This window comes from Peromyscus eremicus, chromosome 12, assembly GCF_949786415.1.
Source record: "Peromyscus eremicus chromosome 12, PerEre_H2_v1, whole genome shotgun sequence".
Lineage (NCBI taxonomy): Eukaryota > Metazoa > Chordata > Mammalia > Rodentia > Cricetidae > Peromyscus > Peromyscus eremicus.
Window position 1 is genome coordinate 69,175,497 of NC_081428.1, and position 16,826 is coordinate 69,192,322.

The 16,826-nt window shown below is 41.3% G+C and overlaps 1 protein-coding gene across 1 annotated transcript in view; it reads right to left on the reverse strand.

The window, feature by feature from the left end:
- Lpp (LIM domain containing preferred translocation partner in lipoma) overlaps positions 1 to 16,826 on the reverse strand; it is a 547,833-nt gene that overhangs the window by 87,893 nt on the left and 443,114 nt on the right. Inside the window, exon 9 of the mRNA XM_059277236.1 lies at positions 4,800 to 4,969. Within this exon, the coding sequence (XP_059133219.1) occupies positions 4,800 to 4,969 (170 nt within the window). The remainder of the gene's footprint in view (positions 1 to 4,799; positions 4,970 to 16,826) is intronic.

A 16,826-nucleotide genomic window follows, 5' to 3' on the forward strand; every position in this document is an offset into this window, starting at 1 on the left:
TCTCCCAGGAGACTGGCCTGCTAATTCCAGAGGTCTTGCTAGCCACTAGGATTTCAACTCTAATAAAAAATGCCTATCTTACCTTTCCAGACACTCTGCCCCAAAGCCCTGACCCAGTGGAGAATCCTGGATCACCATTTCATAAACAGACTTTGGCTGAGAATTTCTAGTGTGTGTATCCCTAAACACAGTTTCCTTTGCAAAACTAAGAAGAAAGCAACTGTTCCTTTGTTAGATTTATGCTCAGGAGTAAGCTTGTCTCAGTAAGAGCAGAAGGTCAAACAAGCAGGAGGCCTTGTTGATGCCCTTCATACGTAAAGACACAAATGGCTGTAAGCAAAGCACCGATCTCCTCATGTGCCCTTATGTTCCTCTTATGAAGCCAATTACTTTCAACATTTCTATAGCAACAGCAGCTAAGACATGCCCCATTGTGTGCTACAGCTTCTCTATCACATCACAATGATATGGTCACTCACCAGATCTATCCCTTATATATCCAACAGTTTCATGATACAAAAAAGTAACACACCTGCTCATTCCTTATCTAATACATTAAGGAATTATCTAAATATCTAACTTTATAAAACGGAGCACTCTGGTACTTCGAAGGTAAGTGATGTACTCAATGCCATAATCCGAGAGCTAGGACCAAGATAGATAGATTCTATTTAAATCGTTTTACTTCCCAGTAAAGTTTTAGTGCTCTTAATTTTAATCTGTTTATTTATTCAAAACTATAAGAATAACCAAAACTGATCATTTACAAGATCTATTGACTTTACTATTAACAATACAAGCATCAATTAAAATAACTAGGACATAGTGTACTTATCACACTGACTCTAATGGATAAATCTATCTAACAGGAAATAGCACGTAGTTTAATATATGAACTCATTGTTTGTAATAGTCTTGTCAACCAGAAACAGTTTTCTAAAGAAACACTTCAAGGTGCTAGGGGTGGTGGCATATCCCAGCACCTACAAAGCCAAGGCAGTACAGCTCTGTGTCATGAGTTCTGGGTCAAAACCCAGAACTCAAGGAAGGCAAAGCCAATGCCTTCAGTACTACATCATGTCTGAGTTGATAAATCTAAATTAAAAACATATGCTAAGTAATTTGAATGATATAAATATTTCACTCAATGTTCTCTAAGCATATTGCAACGACAAAAGACTGGGAAATGTATTTTGCATGAATATGTGGTTCACAAACATAATGTAAACCTAAACAGGTTAGAGGCTAAAAGTTAAGATTACCACCAAGGCACATTGTACACATATTCATATCGGGTTACTACATAGAAAACAAGTGAAATACATGTGAAGAGTGCTACAATACCACACCGAATCAAATCTGTCCAGCCACAGATGCCGGTGCACACAGAGTTAAGAATCCAAGAGACCTTAGGACTACACTAATATGATAAACTAAGTCTGAAGATATTACTGGGCATTTAATGTCAGAGTATACAAATATTAAATTTAAATGTGATTATAGGCTTATCAATAACCAATTAGGAAGAAATTTAATTTTTGTTTTACAGGCCTCACTCCTGGATCAAGATTCAGACATGAGTGGCTGGTCCTTACATAGAAATAATTAACTAAGCCCCTGCCTTCGATGTTTCTAGTCCATCAATTAAGTAAAAACGCTAACAATAAACAAAACAAAAAGAAAAGAAAATCCCACTAACTGGTACCCAGGGGACTTAATTTTCTTGGCTTTGTTCATGATTTCATTGGGACACCTGTGTCCAGCAGTGTGACAAGAGGCTCTTTGGCTGGATCAGAGGGACAGTATCTCTGATTCTAGAACTTTAGCTCCTGGAGAGAGATGCACAGCCCTTATGCTGTCCTTTTTACTAAGTCTACCTTTAATGTAAGCATGTTCTAACGCTTCCTCTTTCTCTATTCGCTCTGTATGCTCAGCATGCAGTTTATTAGAACCATGAAAGTTTAGTAGAAGTTGAAGTGCTAATATTTTCGAGGGCACAAGGCCTGTGTTGAACTCTGGAATCAATTCTGGACAGGAGGTCTTTGAGAAAAGTGGAAGTGAATTCTGATAAGACTTCAATTATCTTTCCGAGTAGCTATGGAAAGATGTCATTAAAGGACCCCGATTACAGGTTCTTATGATGGGGAGAAATCACGGAAGAGATGGTAAGGTTCTTCATTATCTGTATTCACACAGCTCCTCCAAGTGTATGATTAAATATCTCCCAGATAGTCTTCCTTGCTGTGAGTGCAGGAACTCCTATGCAACAAGAACAGAGAGTTCCAGCATCCTAAAGAATCTCAGATATCCTTGCAACAGAGTCTGCATTCTGAGCCGCCACACTATAGAAAACGATGAAAAATATGAAATTGGAGTCTTGTTACTCACCCCGGAAAGCAAACATTAAGGGAAAAAAAAAGAAGATAGGCATATCCAAGAAGCAAAATGGCTTCCTAGAGCAAAGTGAGTCTGAGTCTGACTGCACACATCAGCAATGGCAAGTAGGTCCCCAAATCTAATTATAATTAAGCTCAAATGTTTTTCAATAAATTAAGTTCAATAACTTTTCCTGAGTAGACCAAGGGTGCTTACAAAGATTGCCTCATCACATCTTTAGGAGTCTTATGGAAAGATAGTGCCATCATTTCCATTATACAGATGAGAAAAACCGAGGCTCAGAAAGATCAAGTAACTTGCCCAAGACGGAAAGCTTTGACCGAACCCATTTCAAACTCATGTTCTTTGCATACTGTTACACAGTTTCTCAGTATTGTAAGACTTTTGCTGACAAAGCATGGCAATAAACAGCTGGAGAAGGCTTCCACAAAAGCATTGTTAGAATAGCAACAGTCAGACTCACAGTTAAAAAGGGATCAAACAGGAGCTATAAAAAAGTAACTGCTCCGTGTAAGAAGACGGCTAGATGACTCTACAGGGTTTGCTGGTGTTGCTGCTAAAACTTGCAGCAATAAAAATGATTTCACAATGGTGGCCTGAGTCATTAGAAAGTGCAGCCCACTTAAAAGAGGTCAGACTTATAAGAGGCCTTTCTCTTTTCAACCAAGATTTCAAAGGGTGGAATTGAACTGAATGAACTAAGAGGTGAGATTTTTGCGGAGTGGACTTTATCTTATGTGGACGATGCTGCTTCCAGAACAACAGGGAATTTACAGTCTGAATAACTAAATACAATCAGTATTCCCCAAATCACAGGACCAGGAGGACACGTGACTCGTGCAGTCCTGGCTCTGTGTCCGATGCTAAGAAGGAAGCTACCTTTTTCCTGTATCTCTAGTCTTACTTCCAACATTAGCAGCTAGGCAAGGGACCTTAAAATGGTTTCTTCTCTTTTTTTTTCTCCCAGGTCTATTAGCTGATGACATTATAATGATATTACATGTGTTTAAGTTGCTCCTGGAGAGAAAACAAAATAAAATCGAACCTAAAAGATACAACGCAATATTATATGATTATATAAAATTGCAGTTGTGGAAAACTGAGCTCTGTGCTACATGCCCCTGTGTTTCAATAAGCTAAATTTTTCAGAATATTGTTACCAACTGTGCTGGATAGTTTTATGTCAACTTGATACAAGCTAGAGTGACGGAAGAGGAGAGGATCTCAATTAAGAAACTGTCTCTATAAGACTGGGCTGTAGGCAAGCCTGTGGGGTATTTTCTTACTTAGTGATTAACAGGGGAGGGCCTAGCCCATTGTGGGTGGGGCCATCCTGAGCTGGTGGTCCCAGGTTCCATAAGAAAGCAGGCTGAGTGAGCCTTGGGGAGCAAGCCAGTAAGCAGCATGGCCTTTGTATCAGCTCCTGCTTCCACGTTCCTGCCCTGACTTCCCTCAGTGTTGGAAATATAAGCTGAAATAAACCCTTTTCTCCCCAAGTTGCGTTTAGTCATGTTGTTTTGTCATGGCAAGAGTAACCCTAATTAAGACACCAACTAAGGCAGAAATGACAATAACTGAACTCCAGGGAGATGCAAATTTCTAAGTCCCAGTACCTTCTCCCTAAGGTTGGAATGCCTTGGCAAAGGAGCCAACCATGACTATTTCAAAGGTTTGCAAAAGGTACTACTTTTCCCATGAATATGTTCTGCAGATAGATCAAAACCAGAAAGAGAGAGTAAAAAAAAAATTTACTTTGGACAGGAAATAGGTTTCTTATTCATCAAACTATAGTATCAGAAGGTAGCTTAGTAGATTAAGGAACCATGTAAAATACTGATAAATGTGGCTTATTTTCTAAGTTATGCTACTCAAAAATAGCTTTATTCTTTTAAAACAGAAAACCATTTATATACTTCAAGGCAATCTATAGCAAAGAGCTTCTCTACATCATAGACAACCTGGGGGGTTGGGGAGGTAAAAATGATTCTGTAGAGATATTTAGTCCAGAAGTTTGGAAGACCACTGACAAATTCAGCCATCTGCTAAGTCTTCCCCAAAGTCCTGGGACTTCAAATGCTGAATGAGACTGTGTAACAGGAGCTAGGACTCTGCCAATGAGGAACCCTTCGTATACACCACAGAGAATATATTGTTTCTACATACAAGTGTGAAAACCACAGGCCAGAAAACCTTTCCGGCAGACCTCAAATTGAAAGGCAGCATTCTCCCAACACAATTTTCTAACCTCATATGATGCTAACTATATAGAAAAAAAGATACAGGATGACAATTTACATATGTACACATCTTTTCAAGTTCAAAGAACTGATGGCGACATTTATATGGAGCGACCGGTATTTGGTCAAAGACAGAGCAGATGAAGACCCAATGTGAGGACTTACAATGTAGCAGGGCTCACAGTAGGCCTTCTTCTCCACAGCATAGAAAGGCTGTCCTCGGAGCTTGTTGTTACAGACGATGCAGGTGAAGCAGTCCACGTGGAAGACCTGATCCATGGCCGTGCATCCTGTCCCTTCTCCAACCACGTTTTCCCCACAGCGAGCACAGCGGCCTGGAAGATAAAGGGTTGCCTGTTACAAAGGAATTCTGAGATCCTCCCAAGGAAACCGAGATGAGAGAGACAGCAGGTTCAACCTGTAGCCGCTGGAGACACCGCACTATTGGCATTACTACACTAACCAGCAAGCTCACCGCGGTCTCCACTGCCATCACCACACTAACTAGCAAGCCCAACACAGTCTCCTCTGGAATAGCAGGAGTCTACCTGAGTCAACTGGGCAGACAGCTAAGGCTCCTGAGAGAGTGATGGAGGAAAACACATGCTTGATGCTGAGTCCAGGGCACAGCCTCTAATCACATACATGTAAGTGCAGGATTCAGGATGTTGGGACTGAAAGGACAATCTACTGAACAGAACACTTCCGGCAAGCCTTTGTCCCTGGAGAGTCTGCACATCAGTCAGCGTGTGCGCTTCATTTATTTTTCTAGTCCTGGTTGTCAATTCTCTGTAGTTGGCCCTCAGTGATGGATGGGCAGATCACGTGGTAGGTACACACCTCCATTTCCGGAGCACTGAGGCTGTTAGAAAGTTTTCTTCTGTGGAGTCACTAATGTAGCCCCACTCTGACTGCTGCCCATGATCCTAGTTCTGATCTCCAGGGTTCAGGAAGCGAGGCCCATCTCATGCACTCATGCACCATCTAAGATCCTAGACTCCAGTCAGCACCACCTCTCAGTCTTAGCTTGAACATCATGTAATGGTTCCACTTAATGTATAGGGTTGGGAGTTTCTTAGGCCCTAGATCTCACTGTCTGTCCATTGTTCTGTGAAGCTACAGCATTCTTAAACTGCTTAAGAAAGCTGACACAGCTGTATGTCCATCAGGTTATATTTTAAAGAACATATTAGCATTCAAACAGTCATAGAATATAATTTAGGATAAAATTTTTAGGACTAGGTGTACTTCAGTGATAGAGCATTTGCTTAGTATGTCTAGGATCATGAATTAAAACTACAGGACCAGAAAGAAGAAAAATTAATAAAGAAGGGGGTGGATAGGATTAGCTCGAGTGAGAGGCTCTGTATCTCAATACCCTGGGATTGTGAGGGCCACAGCCACCTTGACCCCTTCAGTCCATGTCTACTAGGCAGAAACAAGACCCAACTAGGTAACCATAGGCAACTGGGAACATCAATAAATACCTGTAGGCTTTTGTGCATAAATTTCATAGACCTAGCTTTGTGGATGGCTGACATTTTCTCGAAGCTCTTCTATCAGCTCATTTCTTATTCATGACACTCTATGTGGACATATTACTATTATTCTTACTCTAAAGATGAGGAAAGTTAAGTCACAGAAAATATTTGAATAACTTCATGCCCAAGCAACCTTGCTTGAGTATTGCCTACTCCAATCCCGTGGCTCCATTGCCCGTTCTGAGCTCTGTATGAACATCAGTGCGGATCTGGCATTACGGAGCATTATGGAATGACTTCGCACTGGAGAAGGCTTTCAGCACCCCATCACACTGGACTGACAAGCCACTTCACACTCAGAACTGGGAGGGGTAAATGTTTCAGTAAGAAGAGGCAAATATATTTCTCTCTGATTGCACTTGGTCCTGGAAATATTCCTTTGTATTCTGTTGCAGGATTGGAGCACATCTTTAAAAAATTAAACAAACAAACTTGAAGTATCATCAATCAAACACTGGGAAGAGTTCAAGTTTTAAAAAATAGACTGCCTCTGCTACAGTTGTATTATTGTGAAATTTCAATATTGTGAAATTTCAATATTGTGAAATTTCAGCATTGTATTTTTTACATTTAATACAATTATGATATTTGTTATATGGTTTGTAGTTGTTTTCAAATAAACTTCTATCCAAGAGTTACATTACACTTATTTTTTAGTATTAGACACAGAATCAGAAATGTTCCTTTAAATTCATGTACCTTTTCTGCTAATAGTAAGAAAATTAATTTCATTTGGTACCATTTTTGTGGTTATGCTGAAAACAACAATACCCCTTCTCCAAACCTTACTGGTTTACTATAAAACTGAGTATGCTCTGTTTGAAAATTGATAATATACATCTGAGAATTTCTTGCTAACAAATGACAGTTGATTGTAGAAAACATATGGAGGGGTGGGGCAAAGAGATCAATCCATGTAAATATTATTAAGAACCCACTGAATTCCCATGAGAAGTATAATTTTATAATATAAATTAAATATAAGTATAAATATATAATATAAATAACACACTTATTTTTCTATATTAACTTTTCCTTTCTGTAAGTCAAAAGGATCACTTAATAGAATGCTGAGAAGCACATAGGATCTAAGAAGTATACTTTGCCAAAATAAGGATGGGATCATGTGATGGCCGTGGTGGCTGGCTCGGCAGCAGAAGTAGCTGATTGGGTTTTGACCATGAATGTTCAAACTGCAGTTTATGAAATAAAGAGCCCGAGCCTACAAGGCATCGGCAGGCAGAGCTGGACATATCCTTGGTCTGGAACAACTTTAATCACTAGCTCACAGGAAAAGCCTGCTCTAGAAAGGAAAGTTTCAGTTTTCAATCTACTGAGCAGACACTCCAAGGTCTGCTCTTTGTCCAGTACGACAGTCTGCTTTTGTGTGACAGGAAGAAGTGGACTAGTCACCATCCGTGCTTCTTACTGCGACTATGAAACCTCATATGTCCAACAATCCATGACAACATGTGTGGCATGCTGTAGGAAAAAAGTGCTATAGAAATATGCAAGGGAAATCACCTCCAAGAATACTCTGTAAGAGGTTCCTGAGGTAATAGGCAATTGAATTCGACCTTAAAGAACGGAATGTTGACAGGTAGAGGTTGAAGGCAGAAAAACACTGCAGCTTTTTCCACAGAAAGGATGAATATCTGTGGCTTACTGGAAGCAAAACACTGTAGTGCTTGGTGATGGCACAAGGTTTTGTCTGCTCGCCACAAAGCAGATGGCCTGCATTCCCAGAAACAATTCCTTCTTTATGTCTGGGGAATATTCTTCCAGAGTAGGTCAGGCTAATGTGCTGGACCCAGACATGACCAGTTCTGTTACCCCCTGTATTTTTCCTGTTCTTGGGATAAATTAGGGACACCAGCCTCAAGGGCAGCCAGTCTGGCACCTTACGATTCACAGGCACGGTAAAAAAACAGCAAAGAACAAAAGTTAAAAATAGCTCTACAAACCAGCAACAGAGAAAAGGTGCCCAAATGTTCCCCCTTTACATTAACAAAAATGTACAAACTGTTCCTTGGAGAGGGTATTGAGAGTGCAAGGCGAGTGACTGAAGCCGAGGGTATCCTTGCTCCTCGTGGGACTTAGGCTATACCTTAGTGAAAGCACACTACAACCTTGACGCTCATCTTTTAGACAAAAGTCTCAGTGCTTTTAATAGGTAAGGCCAGAGGAATGTTGACAGGCTTCAAGGCATCAGGGCATGAAGGAAGCACAGTTGACTAGGCCACAGGAAGCAGGGGCTGTGACCCCCGGCCAGCACACAGGGCTTCTAAGCAATGCTTAGGAAATCAAATCAACCAAGGGCGGAGGACCAAGAGCCTACACACATACCGAAAGTTTTTATGTATTATTAATGCCTGTGGCCAGCTTCGGGTCCTGTGCACCCTTCTCCTCTTTCCCATGTGCAGCGACTTCCTTAATGGTGATGAAACCAACTATGTAAATCAGGTTTCCTTATCCTGGGAAGTCACTACAAGGGCTTCCTCATTGTTCTGAAACCCGTGGTTGTCTTACTACTACAAACAGAAAGGCCTTACGGGAGTCTTAATAATTGGGCTAAACTTGGATGGTCAGATTGGATTTCAAATGGATAATAGGCAAGATGTCAGTAGAGAGTGGAAGTCTAGGAAGACCAACAGGCTGAGCAAGTACAGGTTACGAGTATCCAGAATTACTTTCATGCTTGGAGTTTGTGTTTACTTTATAACTTGCAAACAGAATTTTACGTAAAAACACTTTCCTAATAATCACTGCATGCAAAGGGCATTTTCCAGAAAGTGTGTAAGGACTCTGCTCTGTTCCTCACACTCTGCTACCCTCCCCTTTCCGGCCCTTATTCCCTCTTGTTAGTCCCTTTGTTATTGGGCTGGCTAGTTTTATGTCAGCTTGACATAAGGCATGGTCTGAGCAGAAGGAACCTTGATTGAGAAAATTCCTTCACTGGATCATGCTGTGGTGGAGCATTTTCTCAATTAGTGATTGATGAAGGAGGGCCCATCCCACTGTGGGTGTTGCTGCCCCTGCGCTGGTGGTCCTGGGTTTTATAACAAAGCAGGTTGAGTAAGCTACAAAGAACACGCCAGTATGCAGCAACCTTCCATGGCCTCTGCATCAGCTGCTGCCTCCAGGTTCCTGCCCTGCTTCAGTTCCTGTCCTGACTTCCTTCAGTGAGGAACTCTGATGCAGAAGTGTGAGCAAAATAAACCTTTTCCTCCCCAACTTGTTTTTGGTCATGAGGTTTTATCAAAGCTATAGTAACCCAAAGAAAGCTATCCCAGACAGTCTTATTTCTATTTTGCCTGTGTATATGTATGTGTACATGTATGTATGTATGTATGTATGTATGTATGTAAAACCTAGGAACCAAAAGTAAAAAAAACAAAAAACATGAAATGTCTTTCAGAGAATTAATTAGCTTGATAAAATTATCTCCAGTTGTATTGATTTTCCTACAAATCATTACTTCATTCTTGTTTTTTTTTTTTTTGTGAAACATGGGCCATAGAGGAATGCTGCTTACTAGCTTGCTCCCCATAGCCTGCTTTCTTTTTCATTTTTAAAAACATTAATTAATTAATTGTACATTTTAATTAAAATATAATTATTCCACTTCCCCATCCCTTTTCTGCCTCCAGTCCCTCCCTTGCCTACCCCACTCTCAAACTGATATCCTCTTTTTCTCTTTTATTGTTTTATACACACACACACACACACACTCTCTCTCTCTCTCTCAAGCCTGTGCATGTCATCTTGTGTCCATCTTTGTTTGTGTGTATGTGGTTTCAGGGCTGACCACTTGGTACTGGATAACCAATCAGGGGCCCATCCTGGGAGAGGCTGGCAGTTGCCCGACTCCCAGCATTCACTAGCTGCCCATAGTTCTTTGTGTAGTGGTGGGGCGCTGTGAGAGTGAGATTCTTCACTCTTCTGCATTGGCAATTCTATTGATAGCCATTGTTCAAGTCATATTCGTTTTTTAATTCACTTATTTATTTTTTATGTACATAGGTGTTTAGTCTGCATGGATGTCTGTGCATCATCACGTGGTGTGCCTGGTGTCTGAGGAGACCAGAAGAGGGTGTATCCCCTAGAACTGGAGTTGCGGGCTATCGGTTGTGAGTCACCACTTGGATGCTGGAAATCAAACCAGGGTCCCTTGGATTAGCAGTCACTGCTCTTAGCCCCGGAGCCATCTCTCTAGCCCCAACTTCATTCCTCCTCTATTGACAGACACTTAGGTTCATTTCATAAATTCTCTATTGTCAATAGTGCTACCATAACCATCAATATGCATGTGATACGCTGCCTTACAGTCCTTGAGGTAAACTGTGAATATCACTACAGTGTTATTATCCATAAATATGCAAGGATCTCTGTGATATCCTTGGATCACAGTCTTTGAGGTGAGTACCCCACAGGTGGCAGAGCTGTGTCATATGGTAGACATATTGTTATCTGAGAAACTGCGGTACTCATTTTCAGAATGGCTGAAACAGGTTACATTCTCGATAGCATTGTAGGACGTCTCCTTGTTCACATCTTCTCTAGCAGTCATTGTGATTTGTTTTCTTAATGACTGCCACTGTGATGGAGGTAAAATGGAATCCCACTGGAGTTTTAATTTGAATTTCTATGATGACTAGTGAGGCTGAAGATTTTCCACATTCATTGTACATTTACATTTAACTTTTGAGGACTGTCTGCTCCTTGCATTAGCCTACTGATTGTGTCATTTGATTTCTTATTATTTAGCTTTTTGAGTTGGCTGTATATTCTAGATACTAATCCTCTGTCAGATGTATAGCTCTACCCTTATGATGAAGAAAAAGTGTTATAGACAGATTGTGTATTCTCAGCCCGAGAGATCGGTATTGAAAGTTCAATCCGAGCCTAGGTAGTATAGAGTCTAGTTAGAGTCCGCCCACCTACTAACTTTGGAAATATAAATCCCTAAACACAAGTGGCCTGGCAGAATATTCATGAAGCACAGAACACACTTAATAAAAAGATTAGCCTGTCTTTTAGCCAATGCAAGTTTCTTCTCGAGTTAATTTCTACACATAGGTATGATGTAGTCCCACTTTTAATTCTGAAGCCATCCTCTTTAGCATCAATTTCATCGTTGATCTGTTAACAGAAAAATTGACACTAACACCTATAGTATCAACCACTACTGGAACATTTTTATTTTTGAGGTCTGGTTGAATTTATTCCCTGGTTTCTATCATGAAACTCTAAATTACCCTTAGCTCCATTCAAAAGTTAAATCAGTCCTCTTACTTTTAGATTTTGTGGTAGAAAATATTCTAGTTTAACACTGAGGTGACCTATGGGATGTTTCTTTGCAGGTAGTGTGTGTCAGCACCTTGTAACATGATCTGCCCAGGACATCAACAAGTGTTCCTTACATTAATATAGTGCCTTACAGCCTTCAGAAACTTTCTTATACATCAATGCAGTGGAACCTTCAATAATCTTTTAAGGCAAAATTCCAAGAGTCACCTTCATCCCAACAAAGAAAGAACAGACATGCCAGAAAGTTTAGTGACCTATGGAAGGAGCTGGCTAAGTGTTCAAGGTGGGATTTAGGACTATTTGAATTCATGTCTCAAAATCAGCTCCAGCAAAAGAATATACTACAAATGAGGTGGACCCTGTGTATGTGACCTATAATAAACACGTAGACATGGACAGATGAAAGGAAGCATTCTTTACAGATGGAAAACTGAGACTCGTCTTGTTAAGGAGAATTGGGTTCTCTAAAATGTCTTTTTTACATTCCATTTCACAAAAGTAAGCACTGAACATACACACACACACACACACACACACACACACACACACACACACCACACACTTTGTGAAATTATCTTACTGGTTGATTTCCTTCAAGGTTGCCTTATTAGCACTTTTTTTTATCTTAGATATATTTTATTATTTATTGACTATGTCCTCTCCAATACTCAGGTTTAGCCAATGTGATCATATTAAATCATATTAAAAGGTCAAAGGGTATCTCCCTCAAGGCCCTTTAAGGGGATTTTATGCAGCATGCCACAGTATAATGACACACTAACTGGGTACCATCCGGGAAGGACACAGGGGCCTTGACAAGTCAACAGAACCTTGCCAGTGTCTTGATGTTGGAAACCCCATCCTCTAGAGCTATAAAGAAATCTCTGTTCTTTACAAATTACATAGTTTCAGTTATTATATCATAGCAGCATAAAACAGACTATAACAATGTGTGGCTACTAAAAGATCTCTGCCTTAGTGTACCTGCTCCAAGGGGAGATACAAACTTAAAAATCATAAAAAAAGACAAAAATGCAAGTTTTAAGTATAATCTTTTGAATTTCTGATTCATGTGGAATTTTACATAAGACAATGAGTTATCCAATGAGTTGGCACGGAACAAGCTCTTGAATGGTTGGGAAGTAGATAGCAAAGCTGACCTTTGAGTGATCAAACAGTGATCTATGAGTCAGCTAATATGACCCTTACATGCAAGGCTAGGACCAGTGGCAGGTGACAGTCTCAACTGGCACTCTCTCTGTAGGAAGCCAATTAGTCTTCTTGTCTATTTAGAGACCAAATGTCCAGAACGTGCTACTGAGAGGATTCAGATAGGCCCAGAATGTGTAGAGCATTGACTGTCTCATTCAATTTGCTTATTTATAATACAGAATAAAGGTTAAGAGAGAGGTCGTGACTTGAGTAAGATTCCATAGCAATCAATGGCAGAGCCAGGATTGAAATCCAGGCCCTTGGGTGCTCTTGCAGGCTGTGCACACCCCTCCCAAATATGCTACATCCCGTATTGGTGCCTTTGTACGACCAGGTACAATTACCTGAGCATGCGTACTTTCTCCCGCTCTATGATGAAAATGTTTCTTTGTAAAAATAAATATTACCCGGAACACTGCTGAGTCTACAGGGAAGATTCCAGAACAAGTTAAGCTCTTGCACCATCAGAGCCAGCACGATCGTTTCACTTTTCTCAGAAACAGTTTGGAACGCTGCAGACTTATCTGCTGTGTTCTGAAAACTGGCGAGATGGTGGCAGGCTGGGAGGGAGTTCTGAGTCAAGAGCACAGGTTCCAGGCCCTGTTTGGCCACAGCTGCTGTGAACTAACTGTTTCGCACAATGTTGTTGAGTGTTCACTTGATGGAACGGTTCCCATTTTGCGCTTTCCTTTAAATGAACATAAAGTACACGGAGTAATTGCAAGGTTCTGGGTAGAAGAATTGGGTTTGGGTCTAGATATAGCATACATATGACCTGTGACCTTAGGCAAGTTACTTCACCTACTGGAGCCCCATATAATACAAGAATATCAGCCTTAGTCTGAGAGATCTGAAGGTAGTATGGAGAAGAGTCTCTCTCTCTCTCTCTCTCTCTCTCTCTCTCTCTCTCTCTCTCTCTCCTTCCCTCTCTTTTTCTTTCTATACAATATACACACACACTTACGTGTATTATAAAATATGAATTCCTCTAAGATACATTGTTATAAATATGGAGATGGAACATATACACAAGAGTAAAATGTACATATATATATCTAGGGCTTCCATTAGGGGACCACATTGTAGGAATCTCTATGGGAAAACTGAGTGAAATGGAGGGGTGATTTTGAGGAGGCCTTCACAACACTGGTGGTGCCATTTGTATTCACAGTGGAGTGGGTAAAATCACGCCACGCAGAGCTGACCTAAGACGACCGTGTCAGAACTCACAGGCATGGAGTCTCCGGACCTCAGCCTTTCCACTCATGCGTCTCTGTAAAATCCTCTCTGCTGCACTGCCATCTGTATCTGATTCCATCTCCGGCACTTGCTTAGCAACACTGAGCTCTCCAAGTGCTGAAGTGACGTCTAGGGAACAGTTATTAATATCTGTATGTATGCACACAGTATGTGAAAATATGCAGGATTCAAAGTGATTAGTGTATTACTTGGAGGTAATACTTCCCACCGGGACCGCGCTCCTGGAAAACGCTCTCCCAACCGCGACTGCTTGCCATCACCCGCAATCACTCACCGGAACATTTGGGATAAAAATGGTGTCGATTTTAAGGAAACACACTTCTCAATTTCTTTGTTAACATTTGAATAAAACATGAGAAGGTTTCTATTTCCCCCTTCGCTTTCATTCAGAGAATAAGTCCCTTCACGATCTTGCTTTGTATGTGAGAGAAAATAGTTGTCCTTCTTTGCCACCTTCCGACTGGCAGAATCACTTGGTTGTAAATATAAAAGTTTAAAACTATTCTAATGAACTCTGCAGGCACTCATATTTTCCGAGCTGCATACAAATGCTTTGTAGAAGAAAACAGAAAGAAATCACCAGGGCTGATCAATCTGAATGAATATCAGAGAGAGAGAGAGAGACCTGCAGAAGAAAGGCATCGAAATTCTATAGGAAGGACCTGGTTGGGCCAGAAGGAACACTTTATGAACCCATGTCAGACCTTGGGATAAGGAACATTTCCTAGGAGTCACAGACCTGTGCTGATAACATCCTCTTCTCCAGCTTTCTGTTGCTATGGTAAACAATGTGACCAAGAGCAGTCTGGGGAGGAAAGGGCTTACTGCACCTTACAGTGTACAGGAAGCCAGGGCAGAAACTCAAGACAGGAACTTAAAGCCGGAACTACAGAAGAGTTCTGGCTTCCGGATCACCCTCAGCTGCCTCTCTGTAACCGTTTTTGCCATCTTGGCACAAACGTACACACACATATCTGAGAAGAGGAAGTCCCTGTTGAGGAACTACCTCCGTCAGACTTGCCTGTGGGCACACCTATGGGGCCTTTTCTTGAGTAATGATTGATGGAAGAGGACCCAGCCCACTGTGGGCGGTGCCAGCCCTGGGGAGGTGGGCCTGGGCTATATGAGAAAAGTAACTGAGCGGACCAATGGCGGAGCAAGCCAGTGAGCAGCACTCCTCTCCGGCTGTGGCTTCAGACTCTGGCCTGGGCTTTTCTCAGCGATGGACTGTAATCTGTAAGGCAAACAAGCACTGCCCCCGGGCCCCCCAAGTTGGTTTGGTTTTGGTCGGCAACAGAGCAACAAAATAGCAGTTTCCAGTTTTTCTTTCCTTTCTTTAGACGGGGTCTTACTATGTAGCCCTGGCTGGCTTGGAACTCATTACATAGACAATGCTGGCCTGGAAGTCACAGTGATCTGCCGGCTGATGCTTCCTGTGTACTGTGATGGCATGAACTGGAATACCTGGCCAGCTACCTTCTTATATAGCCCAGGCTACCCCCCTCAATGAAGGAACATCCCACAGTAAGCAATGCCCCCAAACCAGCCCCATCACCGACAAAATAGATACATGAATCAAGAGTTGTTTTAAGGACTTCTTTCTACTTCAGCTTTTCATTCCAACATACATTTTGTAAGATAAGCACATAAACTGAATTATATCAAGACTGACTCAAGGTACAGAGAAAATCACTCAGTGGCAATGTCTGCATAGCCTTTCAGGACTCCACATTTTCATGACATTGTGAAAGTTATGAAATTAAACAAACAAACAAGAAAACCTGGAAATGGCTATGTTCTACGGATGCTAGTGAATTACTTCTGAGCAATCCCTCTCGTGTGAAAGTCGCTCCTATATTTAGGCTATCATGTTCAGTAAACACAGCTAATTTTACAAGATGACTAATACCCATGTGCCTAATAACTAGAGAGCCAAATCAAAGGTCCTCCCTTATTGAGCTTACATGAAGCTCAGAAACCATGTGATCGCTTACAGAGAAACTAGTAATGTTTTCTTGTATCACTATGTGATATTATTTGAAGTTCATCTTGGGCAAGAGTTACACTGGGAGTGCAAAGGTGAAGGTCTTTAGTGACTATTTGGACCGTCAACACAGCTTGGCATTGTCAACATTCAACGGAGTTCAAAGTGGAGATAGTTACAACAAATACAGCTTGCTTTATTTCTGAAACAAACTGTGCACATATTTGTGGCCGTCCTACTAATTAACCTGTAGACTGTTCCTTTCATCTCCTCAGTGTGTTATTCTCCCCCTAGTTACAACATGTTGGGGTTATTTTTTGCCATCTGGAATATATTCAAACTGTTCTCTTATAGGCAGCGGAGAGAGAATGGTACAAATGATTAAGAGTCTGAAGAGTCTGACTTTGTAGAAAGATTAAAAGAGCTCTATATCTGTAACACAACGAGGCAGGAGGATGACTAAGGAGTGCCATGATGACGGTCTATAAATACTCGGAAGGTGTAAACACCGAGGAATAATTTAGCTGGCTGCAGGTGGTACAACTGGGAGAGATGGTGTCTCAGAGGAGAGAGATGATGGTTAGTAAGGCAAACTTTAAGAGCCTCAGATGCTATCCATGGGATGTGGGAAACTGAAACATGAAGGGCAGCTACAAGAGCAATGTGATGGGAATCCCAAGACATGGCTTGGCTTTCTCATCCACAGAAAGGTGGTCATTTGGCCAGCACGGGCCAGAGTCTCACTTTTATAGGCTAGTATGTGACCAAGGAAGATTGAGGTTTCCCAGTGTTGCTAAAATGATGGATGAATCCCAAGAACCCGGGAAGTCCTACTATGTGGTACAGGGACAAGGACAGAATGCATGAAAGAGTGGTGAGCCCCTC